This window comes from Leptosomus discolor, chromosome 5 (genome assembly GCF_034619465.1).
Source record: "Leptosomus discolor isolate bLepDis1 chromosome 5, bLepDis1.hap2, whole genome shotgun sequence".
Taxonomy (NCBI): Eukaryota; Metazoa; Chordata; class Aves; order Leptosomiformes; family Leptosomidae; genus Leptosomus; species Leptosomus discolor.
The window spans coordinates 53,812,840-53,826,561 of NC_141395.1; the positions used below are offsets into that span (position 1 = coordinate 53,812,840).

Below are 13,722 nucleotides of genomic sequence, written 5' to 3' on the forward strand. Positions count from 1 at the left end.
GATACCTGAAGGAAGCTGTGACCCCATGGGAAGCCTGCATCGGAGCAGGCTCCTGGCAGGACCTGTGGCCTGTGGAGAGAGAGAAGCCCACGCTGGAGCAGGTTTGCTGCCAGAGACCCCGTGAGGGGGGCTCACACTGGAGCAGTCGGTTCCTGAAGGACTGCACACCATGAAGGAGACCCACGCTGGAGCAGTTCCTGAAGGACTGAACCCGTGGGAAGACTCACGTTAGAGAAGTCATGGAGGACTTTCTCCCCTGAGAGGGGACCCCACATTGGAGCAGGGGAAATGTGTGAGGAGTCCTCCCCCTGAGGAGGAAGAAGCGGCAGAAAACAACAGTGTGATGAACTGACCCCAACCCCCATTCCCTGTTTTTCCCCTGTGCCGCTGAGGGAAGGAGGGAGGAAAATTGGGATCAAAGTTATGCCCAGGAAAGGAGGGAGGGGTGGGGGGAAGGTGTTTTAAGATTTGGTTTTATTTCTCATTACTCCTCTCTGAGTTAATTGGCAATAAATTACATTTTTCCTTTAATGGAGTCTGTTTTGCCTATGACGGTAAATGCTGAGTGATCTCCCTGTCCTTATCTCAACCCCACAAGCCTGTTGTTATTTTTTTTCCTCTCCTCTCTCCTGTCCAGTTAAGGAGGGGGAGTGATAGAATGGCTTTGGTGGGCACCTGGCATTTTGGCCAGGGTCAACCCACCACAGAAACGACTAATTCAGAGTAACAAAAGAGATTAGTTTCTTTTCACTTGAATGCCTACTAAACTTCTGCATTGTGAACACTCAACCCCTTGAAAGGGAAAAAAAAGAAATTAAAAATACACAACTACTTTTGGAACATAAAGCTTTAGGTTTAAATCAAGATTAAGCAAGTATTTCCAAGACAGATCAATACCACTGCTTGAAAAAACTTACATTACAAGCCATTTCAATTGTTTCCCAAACTGTTTACATAAATTAGCTGAAAGACCACAATTTTGTACAACAAGAAATTTTAATTAAGCCTTGTGCTTGAAGTGTTTCTGCAATTACTCCCTTTGGTTCCATTAGGATGTAGCCCCAATTAAAATGTATTGTTAATATTACAAGATAACACTTGCTGGTGGTACAAATTTAAAGATATGCCTCCACGTAATTTTAGATAATTCCTTGCTGTGAGTTTTCTCAATTATTTTTTGTCAATAATGCTTTTTTTTATTCTCTTGCCAATGAAATATTTTTAATCTGTTCACACAAACACTGAGTCTCTGAAAACAGGCAAGTTCTACAAAATTAAATACCTTTTGTACCCTAGTATTCAATTAAAGATTTTTGCTAGTCATTTTTGCTGTAGTAAAATAACAAGTGAAAAATTATTAAGATCATAGGATTCCCTGACTCTAGCAAGCAAATACTATAATTGTGAAAGGAAAAAAAAAAATCAGGATTTGATCTTTCAACTTTAGTTCACATTGTTAGTCCTTATCCAAGTGATTATGCTCACTGAGGGCTTACGTGCATATATTTTCCCCACTGAGATTCTTCGTCTAGGCTTGAGTTACTCATAAGAAGTAAATCTTCTAGGTCAAAGCCTTTCATGTGCATTTGCTTATCTGTGTTTTTAATGTCTTTCACCTATTCAATAGTGCTATGCAGAACCATAATTGTGCTGTATTTCTTACATTTGATAGTATGTAAAAGTTGTATCAAAAGATAGTATCAAAAGCACAACTAAGTTAATGGTCAACTAGATTTCATAAAAACCTCTTGACATATGGGAAGAAAAAAGGAAGAGTTATATAAAATGACTAAGAAAAACAGCAATTCTAAATATACAAGTAACACCATAAAAGCGTTCCATCCTTTGTTAGAGGATCCTGTTGAGTATTTTTTGGGGATCAAGCATAATGCTATTTTTAATTCAGTATTGTTACAAGCACTTTCCTAGGAATATGTAAGTATTTGACCTACTCTATCCTTTTGCATAAAGTACGTAACGGAGATCTTCAGATTCCACCAATTCCACTCTACTAAAAAAGCCCAAAGAAACACTTATAAAGAATGACTAATTCTTGAAATTTTGGCCTATGATTTACAAATATTTAGTCTCACATTTTTCAGTATTTATTAGATTAAAACAAAATCAGAAATAAGAATTTGTTAAGATTCATGTTTAACAGTCCCAATCTTTACAAACATTGTCACAAATCCTACTACCACATTTGTATACGGGTTCACACAAGTACTCAACTATTTCTGTTAAACTGTCTGTCTGCTCCATCATGAAAACTCTTGGAAGAGTCTGAAGTATCTCTTTTTAATCTGTGAGGACTCTCTGGGGTAGGGAGTGCACCTTGTGGTATTAAGGGCTCGTCATGAGATGGTGAAAGTCTCACAGAGACAGGACCAGGTCAGTCTTTGAATAAAGTCTTTTAGCCCAGAGCCTAACCCTAGAAAGAAGGGTGATTTCCCTGAAAGCTGAGACAGGGGAAGGAGACAGCAGAGGATTTGCCTTGCACAGCTGGAAGGGGTGGATTTTCTGTCCCCTGTAGTCCCCTTGTTAATGGTTTGTGAGCAGAAGCCGCACACACCAATGTCCCCTGCCTGGTCTCTTCTGAGCTGAATACAGAAGTCACAAAACAGCCTCCTGACCAAATCTCCCTAGCTATTGCCTGTGAGGGCCATATCCCAAAAGAGATGATGGATCAAATGCTACTGGGAAATGAGTGGGTGAAACAGTCAAATTTCAGTGGATTCACAGAATGGCTGAGGTTGAAAGGGAACTCTGGAGGTTTTGGGGGAGTATGAAGAAAAGCTTGAACACTTCTTTGGAGGAAAGTGGGGAAAACAGGTAACACAGAAACATTTTAGGAGGCAATGCCTTTTTAGTGCTCATATTTCAATTGCTACACAAAATCACAGAAGAATTGATGTTGGAAGGCACCTCTGGAGATCCAACCCCCTCCTTTGCTCAAAGCAGAGTCGGCTAGACCAGGTCTATGTCCAGTCAGCTTTTGAGAATCTCCAAAGATGGAGACTCCACAGCCTCTCTGGACAACCTGTTTCAGTGTTTAATCTGTAAGGGTTTACAACAAAAAAGGTTTTTCTTATGTTTAAATTGAATTTAAACTAGGCATTCTGCCTTGTTTTTCTCTCAGGAAAAAGAAAATTCAGAAGGATATTATCCTGCAAGGTTAAAGTAATGTCTCAGCACAGCTGTTAAATCTACCTCTTCTCCCTGGGCTGTACTGCAATGCACACCATCCAAACTCGCAGTATGGAGGTGGTCAAGCAACAGGTACCACCATTTCATGCAAGAAATGATATGAGAAGAAATAATATTATGTGTTTTTCATGTGAGAGTTTATTTGGGTCAAGATGGTATGAGCAATTATGTGTTAACAAGATGGTAACACCACTTGCATTAGATGAAACATTTCTGTGGTACATTCTTGAGGGATCCACAGTCAAAGACACTAGTGTCCAAGGGCCAGCTGCCCTTCAGAAAAATCTGAACCACATGTATAGTGGAATTATTTGGCCTCAGAGGACAGAGTGTATCTAATTAAAAGCAAAGCTCATATGATGGACATGAGAGGAGCTGAGTATCATCTGCTCTGCTATTGATCAAATCCTTTTACATCATATTGTTTGCCAATGAAAACATAGCCTTTTGGAAAAAACAGTACTCTTCTGACAAATCCAAAGTCCTTCTGAAGCTACTGAGTCACGCATCCTGCTAAGATTATACTTTTTAATGTGCTAGTACATGAATAAAGGAATTTTATTAGCCAGATAGTATTGATTGTTAATCAGTTAAATTTGCTTACGAGTTTCAATAAAATGTATATCCATTACACTGATGCTTTTGTAAATAAAGCCCTAATAACATAGTTATGATTTTTTAGGACTTTTTATACATAATATTTATATGTGTACAAATATACCTGTAGGTTAGTAGGTGCTAGATAATAAGTATAGCTATGACTAGGGTGCCATCTTTCAGATGGACATAAAATTATGTAATAAAGTCCAAGACAATTTTTTAAAAGGTGAGACAGTAGAAGGATTTTTAACTGAACTATTCTGGTACAATTAACCAGGTGATTACATTCTTGTCTAAATTCCTCTGCAGCTGGATGGAATATACTACCTGTTTTCCACACAGTGATGAACAGACTCTGCTTCCCATTTCACCTGTGAAATGTGTTAGCTAAAACCCTTCCCTAGTTTAGAAGCACAATTAAACGTTTAGGTAACATTTGGAAAATATTTTTACATGTCAGTGAAAATATCCATTTATCAACAATATACAAGCTATGACTTCTTAGTATTCTAGCATGTCCCTGCTTTTTTCCTTCTTGACATTCTACAACTCATTTTTGTTCCACAAAACATCCATCCTGTACATTTCCAATGGGCTTGGTCTACTGTGATACACTAAAGTCCCCACAAAGTTTTTGCTGCTTTTCTATTTCCTTTTCAACATAGCACCTGAATTAAAGCAGCCCTCCTCCCTGATCAGTTAAAAAATGGCAAATTCTAACAGATTGTTCTTCCTAACATAATGATATAATAAATAGGGTGAAATGCATCTGCTCTCAGCAGACGTAGCTACTTCTGACCTGTTCTCCGTCTTTTACAGTTGAGATGTTAAGTGGTTTTCCCTCTCAGATCCCAAAGTGTCTACTTCCACAGCATCCTCTGCTGAACTTTCCCAGGCTGCAACTGACAGCTCAGACATCTAGAGCATCATGCAACAAAAACCAGCTACACAAACAGATGAGGAGAGCTTTGAAAAAATGCCTAGTTTCAAATACAGTGGAGCCAAGTCTCATAGTGCAGCTGTTTCTTTGTCTCTACTTTTTATTAGTAGTATTTTCCCTTTGTCTCACATTTATTTTTTTTTTAGACCTACCAGTTATGATTAAATATCTAATGCTAAAATGCTTTAAAAATTCCTCATGTGTTTACCACATATCAAGAAACAGTTTTTTTTCCCTGTTGTATTTAACAGCATAAATACACAATTATGAAAGGGATATTAAATGGCATCTATACAGTTATGTATGAAAGCAACTGCAGTCTAAATTAATGCCAAGGGGTAATGACAGCCTAACTGGCTTGGCTTGTTTGGCATGTCATAAATGTTTTTACAAGGGTTCTGAGCAGATAAAGAGTCAGAAAACAGATTTCTGCAAGTTGTGGAGAAATTACAACAAAAAAGTAAAACACAGCCTGTTAAGGCCTTCCTAAAATTGGTTCCATATTCTACCATCTGTAACGTTAACATTTAAGAAGACATTTTTCTGAGCTGTAAATGCTCTTTGATAGACACACTTATTTCTCTTATGCTTATATTACATTTCAACAAACACCTTAGTATATAACTGTGGTTAAAAATGCTATTCTTCAAGGAGTGAGTTAACTTTTCCAACGTGAGTACTAAAACCATTACAGATTATATAGGATCCATTTGTTTGTTTCTTAAGGATTTAGCATTAAACAAAGGATCAGGGCAACCTCTATGACATGTTCTTCTGTGAAACAAAATCCTGTGTCACATAAACAAACCTGTCCCTCCAACTTGCTGATTACGCAGGACAAGTTCCACACATTTAAGTGCTAACTTTTCTAGATAAAACCTGCCGAAAAAACTAAGGATTTTGTTAAAAATCTGTGAAACTGAAAAGGACATAAATAAAAAGGTTATTAACAGCAGTAACACAGATCGTTGAAGCAGAGCTAGCGGTAATTTTGTTGCCAAGGAACAACCAGCACATAGAGTCAAACACAAGCTGTACATGCCTTAGAAATAACAGAAAAAGCAACCGATGTTACTTGATCTGCATCCTCTGAGAGGTAATAAATTCTGTGCAACTATTGACTCCTTTGAACACTTTTTTAACTGTGTAAAAGATCCAGAAGATGTTAACATAAATGCCTTTATTGATAGGACATCTTAGATTACCTTCAAAACTGTTTTGCTACATAAGACTGGAAAAGTAGTGTGAATTGCACAGAACACAGGAAAAAAGTGGAAATACATGCTGTAAACTTCTTCTCTAATGGACATTTTCTGGTGACCTTAGACAATGGGGCTCCTTTTCATGATGCAATAACCATGGAGGTACTCTCAGGAGACTTTAAGGAGAAGACAGTATTGTCAGATACCACATATTGCTATATACAATGGCTGAGAAGTTTTTCCATGAAAGGTAGACAGTGCCATACCACTCTGCACAATTTTCCCAGAAAAGAAAGACTACTTTTTTTCCATTCTCAGCCATTTTCTGTGTTCCAGTTATAACTAAACAGAGGGAGCAAACAGCTGGATAAAAGTTTGGAGATAAGAGTGACAGGTAAATACTAATTGTATAAAGCACAAATACAGAAGCTAACTGGAATCTCAAGATAAAAACTTGGCACTCATGAATTTTGGCATAGAAATTCTGTCCTGACAGTTGCTTTTATCAGTTCAAGCATGTGTTAAATAATAGCAGTAATTAAAAAACTGCATTCAATTAAGACAAAATTCATAAACTTTAAAATATCAGTTGATGACAACTGAAACCAATAGTTACAACACATTGATTTTAACTAAGATTTTTCTTCTATTGCATGCTGTGACCCCAAGCCTTACAGCTAGCAGGAGCATTTTAAGGACATCTAATTCAAAGAATTCAGGAAGAAGTCCTTTTGGGACAATACATTTATATGTCAGTAATCCATGTATATTTGATGAAAAATACCTTTGCCTTAAAATCCAATCCTTTCTACCAAGACAATTGATCTGAAAAATTCTGATTTTATTTGATGATCTTTGGGGAATCTTTAACAAGTTGATTGCTTTACTTTTGTGTTTACTATTCATGTTAGATGAAGAACAGTTCTGCTTCCACTGTATATATCTATTTGAGAATGCCAGATAGTCTTAAAGCCACAGATAAAGCTCATCAATTTGACTGAACATAGAAATTATTTCTAATATTCTGATAGTCTTAAGCATACCTAATAGCTCAACAGCCAAGAGAAAAGTCTTCTTGAAATTAATACTGTTTGTCATCTACTGTGAAAATCCACAGTGTATCTCAAACTATTCTTTCATGCTTCAGTTTTATGTTTAAATTAGAATTTAACATATTCAAAAAGGCTCACATTCTTCAACTCTGTGGCTAAGTTCCCAAGCAACTTCAAGGATTATTTAAACAAATTGAGCTCCTGAGTTTAAGACTTGCCCATGAGATAAAAAAGTGGCTATTTTCAATTTTAAATTGGTACATGGCATACATGCCATTCAGAAGGCAGTAAAATCTGCCACTACACAATCATTACAGACCTGTGGATGAAGAAAAAGAAAGAAAAGTATATCATTTGATTAGCCTCCAACTTTATTAATTTAACTCATCTGGGAACTAACCAGCAATAATTCTTCCAATGAAGGTCATAATTTTCTTTAATTGTTTCCACCTGGTACAGTACTGCCATCAATCCCCTCTTTTTCTCCACCTCTCTGTACTTGGCTATCAGCCCATCACTCCTGCCCCTCCAGTCTATCCTTATACTAGCATTAAGGGGCAAAGACAAAGCAGCTTGGTTTTTTTGTTTTGTCAGACCACAGAACATCCAGCTTCGCTTCCTCCATTGCTGGATGCTTTCTCTGTATTTAGGACCTATTCCTGTTTATATCTTCTGAGAATTAATTCCTGCCCTGCTCCTGCTACAGTCTGACAAGCTGAGATTTTCCTTATAACCTGCCCCTCCCTGAGATTCTGCAAATTAAGTTGAAAATTATTAACAACCCCTGACTTTTCTAATTCCTTCTACCCTTTTCTGCTCCTTCCATACTCCTTCCATACGCCAAACCCTGCCCCCATCCCCCACCACCCCAAAATCTCAAACAGGTAATGAAACTCCTTTAGCAGACAAAAATCTTAATTATCAAATTAATGTACAAACCAGAAAGTTAAGGCCTACTAAGTCAAACATTCAAAGACACTCAGACTACAAAGTCGAGATTTGTATAATTAAGTAAACTCCATTGCTTAGCATGCTAATCTAAGTCATGCCTTGCCATGTTCTCAGGTAGCATGAGAAGAAAAGGGGAACTGTGGGACTCTCAAAAAAATTAATCTGGACAAAGATAATCTCTTTTTTCCCTTCCCAACATGTTGCTTTTATGACTGCAGCAACTTCATTTTGGAGAGTCAGACTCTAAACATGAAATTGTAAACACTCTGATGCTGGTCATTTTTCTCTGACAAAGTTTTACTGTGTTTCCTCATTAGGGTGTGGACCATGTATGGTGTTTTAATTTTAGAATATAAACACAGATTGCACACTAGTAAGCACACAAACTGTGTAACAAATATGCAGCATTAAGGCAGTAAGCAGTAAACATTTCTGGAGAAAACTTAAATTGTATTTTCATTCAGAATAGGTGATTAGTAATGGTGGTGGATCTATTTATCCAGGAACACAGACTTGGCTAGATAGGAAGTTCTGTATTAGTGGGATAGCATTTCACTATTTATCGATTTACATCTAAAATAAATGAGAATATGTTCTATTGCTTTTGAGGTGGATGACATGAGATTGAAGTAGGTATTTTAATATCCTGTTTATTGTCAAGTTAGAAAATTAGATTCTTCCTTAACCTTTGAGTTTTAGTCATAGAGAGACTGATGGTTCAGGACCTCCCAGTGTTTGAAGATATATTATCTATCCAAATGGAAAGGCCTGACAGCCCCAGGGCTGGCAAAATCCTTAGCTGTTTATGGGAAAAATATTTCCTGCCCATTGGGTTGTGAAGGCAGTTCAATAATTTTGAATGTATTAATGTAAAGCTATTTGTACATATTTTTTCAGGTATGCTAAAGAAAGTGAAAGCCTGGGTAGCATTGCTAATAAGATTTATCTGGAGTGATAGATTACATTAAAAAAACTTCACATATAAGGGAGAAATGAGCCCTATCAGAAAGGATAACAAAAGCCATTGAACTTGAGCTTCATATTTTGGGACAAATTAATTGCACTTCTCTTATACTACTGCTGAAGGGAAAAGTATTATCTATTAATGTGAAAGTCCCTTCTTCTCTACTTATAATGTTGAAGTGAAAATGAATCATATCATATATTTACAAAACAAAGATTCCACACTTCCTATTGCTTAAGCAAATTTGACACACCAGTAGTTCAAAATAATAACTATCCTGTTGCTTGTTTCTGGAGCCTTTGCACAGCACTATCTGTCAGCAAAATGGTTCAAGATTTAAGAGACTGAATAATAATGATTCTGTAATGGTTCTTCAACATTAAATGTCTTCTGGAAACCATACTGCAGACCATCCTCCTATGATAGCTTTCACAGAATCACAGAATTACAGACTAGTAGGGGTTGGAAGGGACCATCATCTAGTCCAACCCTTCTGCTAAAGCAGGTTCACCCAGAGCAGGCTGCACAGGATCATGTCCAGGCAGGTTTTGAATATCCCGAGACGGAGACTCCACAGCCTCCCTGGGCAGCCTGTTCCAGTGCTCTCTCACCCTCAGAATAAAGAAGTTTTTCCTCACATTCATATGGAATTTTCTGGGTTCCAGTTTTTGCCCATTGCCTCTTGTCCTGTTGCTGGGCACCACTGAAAAGAGCCTGGCCCCATCCTCTTGACACCCACCCTCTAGACAGTTATAAGCATTGATAGGATCCCCTCTCAGTCTTCTCTTCTCCATGCTAAACAGACGCAAGTGTCTCAGTCTTTCCTCATAGGAGAGATGCTCCAGTCCCCTCATCATCTTTGTGGCCCTCTGCTGGACTCTCTCCAGTAGTTCCTTGTCTCTCTTGAGCTGGGGGGTCCAGGACTGGACACAGTACTGCAGATGTGGCTTTACCAGGGCAAAGTAGAGGGGGAGAATAACCTCCCTCGACCTGCTGGCCGCACTCTTCTTAATGCACCCCAGGATGCCATTTGCCTTCTTGGCCACAAGGGCACATTGCTGGCTCACGGTTAACTTGCTCTTCACTGGGACTCCCAGGTCCTTCTCCGCAGAGCTGCTCTCCAGCAGGTGGACCCCCCAACCTGTACTGGTGCATGGGGTTGTTCCTCCTGTAATGCAGGACCCTGCACTTGCCCTTGTTGAACCTCATTAAATTCCTCTCCATCCAACTCTCTATCCTGTCCAGTTCTTACTGAACAGCAGCACAGCCCTCTGGTGTATCAGCCACTCCTCCCAGTTTTATATTGTCAGCAAACTTGCTGAGGGTGCTCTCTGTCCCTTCATCCAGGTCATTGATGAATGTGTTGAAAGACTGGACCCAGTACTGATCCCTAGGGAACACCACTAGCCACAGGTCTCCAACTGGACTCTGCGCCACTGATCACAACCCTCTGAGCTCTGCCATTAAGCCAGTTCTCAATCCACCTCACTGTCCATCACCTAATCCACACTTCCTAATCTTACCTATGACTATGTTGTGGGAGACAGTGTCAAAAGCCTTCTGAAGTCAAGGTAGACAACATCCACTGCTTTCCCCTCCTCTACCTAGCCAGTCATGCCATCATAGAACGCTATCAGATTGGTCAAGCATGATTTCCCCATGGAGAACCCATGCTGACTACTCCTTATAACCTTCTTTTCTTCCTCATGCTTAAAGATGACAGCCAGAATGAGCTGTTTCATCACCTTTCCAGGGATGAAGGTGAGGCAGTAGTTTCCTGGATCCTCCTTCTTGCCCTTTTTGAAGACTGGAGCGACATTGGCTTTCCTTCATTCCTCAGGCACCTCTCCTGTTCACTATGACCTTTCAAAAATGATGGAGAGAGACTTAGCAATAACATCTGCCAGCTCCCTCAGCACTCGTGGGTGCATCCTGCTGGGGCCCATGGATTTGTGGGTGTCCAGTTTGCCTATATGATCTCTAACCCAATCCTCCTCAAACAAAGGATAGTCTTCCTCTCTCCAGAATTCCTCTTACCCCCAGGGTCTGGGATTCCTGAGGACCAGCCTTAGCAGTAAAGACTGAGGCAAAGAAGGCATTCAATAACTCTGCCTTCTCTGTATCCTTCATCACCAAATTATCCACCTCATTCAGCAGTGGGCCCACATTTTCCCTAGTCTTTCTTTTGCTACTGATGTACTTGTTATCCTTGACACTCTTTGCCAGATTTAATTCCAAGTGGGTCTTAGCCTTCCCTGTTGCAACCCTGCATACTTCGACATGTTCCTATATTCCACATTATGTAAACTCCCTTCTTCCAGTTGAGCTTTCCCAGAAGCTCTTTGCTCATCCATGCTATTCTTCTGCTTCCTTTGCTTTGATGTCCATGAGTCTTAGCAAAGTCATTCTATGAAAAATTTACCTTTCAGTTCAGTTTGTTTATTTTGATTTGTTGTATATACCACATCTACAACTCACAGCAAGAAGTCGAATGGAAATAAACAATGAACCATTTGCAGTAAGATTTCTGTGGCAAAGACCTTTACTTAGATATTGTGGTTTCAATGCAACCACAACACAAAGACAAACTTCCTTTGTAATTGACAGATCTAATTGTAAAGGTAAAATTACAGCTCCATGGAAAAAAAAAAAAGTGTTGAAGACACAATATCTACTGTACTGGATGCAGCTGTATTCCCAACAAAATCATTCCTAGTATTCATGACTTGATTTACACTTTTTTATCTCTCCATAACATGCAGCATTTATTTGCCCTTACATTTTGAGGCATTACAGTTTCTGCTGACATGGGTCTTTTCCCAAAATAGAACATTATAGCAGTCCTCTGCTAGATGTTTAAGCCATGTGTATGTTTATTTTTTAATTTCTTTCTTGAACTTTCTAACTGCGAGCAGGCTGGGAAAGTGGAGTTATGATGAATGTTTGCTTATAAAAAAAAAGGAGAAATGCAGACATTTGATGTAAGATTGAAATATTAACAGCTTCCTACCTTGAAAACAAACATTTCCCGGCGAAGAATAGCCAGAGTGTTGAAGTTCCCATCACAGATGTTAGGCTTGGCTCCAGGATAGGAAGGTTTGTCAGCAGTGGGTGGCCTGGGAGGTTTAGGTTGCTTGTCATTCTTCCGCGGGTCTGCTGGAGGGATTGAACGATGTGGGGGCACTGTTGGCAAAGGTCTTGTTGGTGGTTGGATCCTGTCAGGTGGACCTTTAAAAATATAGCAGCAGGATGTAATTTACATCCCACCAGTGGCACTCAAAGAAGAAATACACAACAAAAACCTGTGTAAGTAGTGCAAATCCTATAGTGGAAGGGGAATGGAAAAAGTGACCTAACATACCTTTCCCGTGTTGTTAAAGCATATAACAAACGACTACCATAAAAGTAAGGCATGCATGAAGAAACTAATTACTTCTCACTATCCAGAATCTTCCTTCCTTATTGGAACAATGTTCCAATAAAGCCTGCAAAGGATGCATAGTCCACCATCATTTCAGATGAGAAGTAATTCATAGCACGTATTTTACCAACTGAGTAAGAACTGTTAAAACAGAATCATTGTCTATTGTACAAAATAAAGGAAAACATAAACCCTGTTCCTAATAAGATCATCAGCAGTTAATGGATTTTCAACCCATATTTTTTACTTCCACTCATCAATTCAATATTTGTAGCATACTTAGTATTTCCTACTGACCCAATTTGTAGGCCAAGTAATGTTATTTGCGGTAGCGACAGGACATTCCCAGCTTTCCCCAATGCCCCTTGCTATGTATAGGCTCTCTGAAAATTGGACTTCAAATCCTAGCCATCCATATAAACAAAACTCATAATTCTCATGTTTTCTTCAATATTCTGAAATTAATTATTCCTTATTTTAATTTTTATTTTCCAGTGAGTCTTACAAAGCTAGACACTCAGTAATTAAAGGAATTGTTCTAAGGATAAGTGAACTAAAGAGAACTAAAGTGAAAAACTAAAACTCTGTATAGCAGTTTTAAAACATTTTTCTTCTTTCAAATACATTTTTTTGTCATAATATACAGAGTTTGATGACAGGTGAAATAACTATCCCACTCACTATTTCTCTACCTGAAAGTCAAAAGGCCATCCTAGACAGATCCCGGTCATAACTGTAAATAGCATACTAAATGAGCTGCTGTGCTCAAAATGCCTCTGCCTTTCTACACATACTACTATGTTTACTTACATTTTCCACGTACAAAAAGATAAGAAGTTTAGTAGAATCAGTAAGATTTCTGGAAACAAAATGAACATTTTAATTTTGCTCATTCTATCTAGGCCTCTTGCCAAATCATTTAAATCCATTATCAATTTTGACTTTAAAAAATAAATATTATTTGAATGACCAGCTTCAGAAAGACTTTTGAATTATAAGACTACTCTAAAACTGCATAAATGGCATCTGAATTCTGATAATTTTTTTAACAAGTATACTTTTCAAAGAGCAAGATGTACTATGTAAAGAAATATTAAACTTGCCAAATTGTTGTCATGTAATTTAATAAGACATTTGTTTCATTCACAATTGTAAGGCTCGTAACATTTATAATTTACAGTTAATAATGGTGTTTCAAGGAATACTGCAGACCAAAGCAATTATTTTAATAGGTGTGACATTTTTATAGAGGCATATGACTCCAGATCACCTCTCGATTTTAAAAAAAGCAAAGGAATATGTTTACAGTAAGTCATGTTGGAAAGTTTTTAACTCTAAACCAAAGTTTTCATATGCCATTTGGTGATGATGTCAAGATATTACTT

At 38.3% G+C, this 13,722-nt stretch overlaps 1 protein-coding gene across 2 annotated transcripts in view; it reads right to left on the minus strand.

Annotated features, from left to right (window-relative positions):
* MMP16 (matrix metallopeptidase 16) overlaps positions 1 to 13,722 on the minus strand; it is a 191,870-nt gene that overhangs the window by 39,668 nt on the left and 138,480 nt on the right. For both annotated transcript variants that reach the window (XM_086465305.1, XM_086465304.1), the window contains one exon: positions 11,927 to 12,144. In XM_086465305.1, the coding sequence (XP_086321431.1) occupies positions 11,927 to 12,144 (218 nt within the window). The remainder of the gene's footprint in view (positions 1 to 11,926; positions 12,145 to 13,722) is intronic.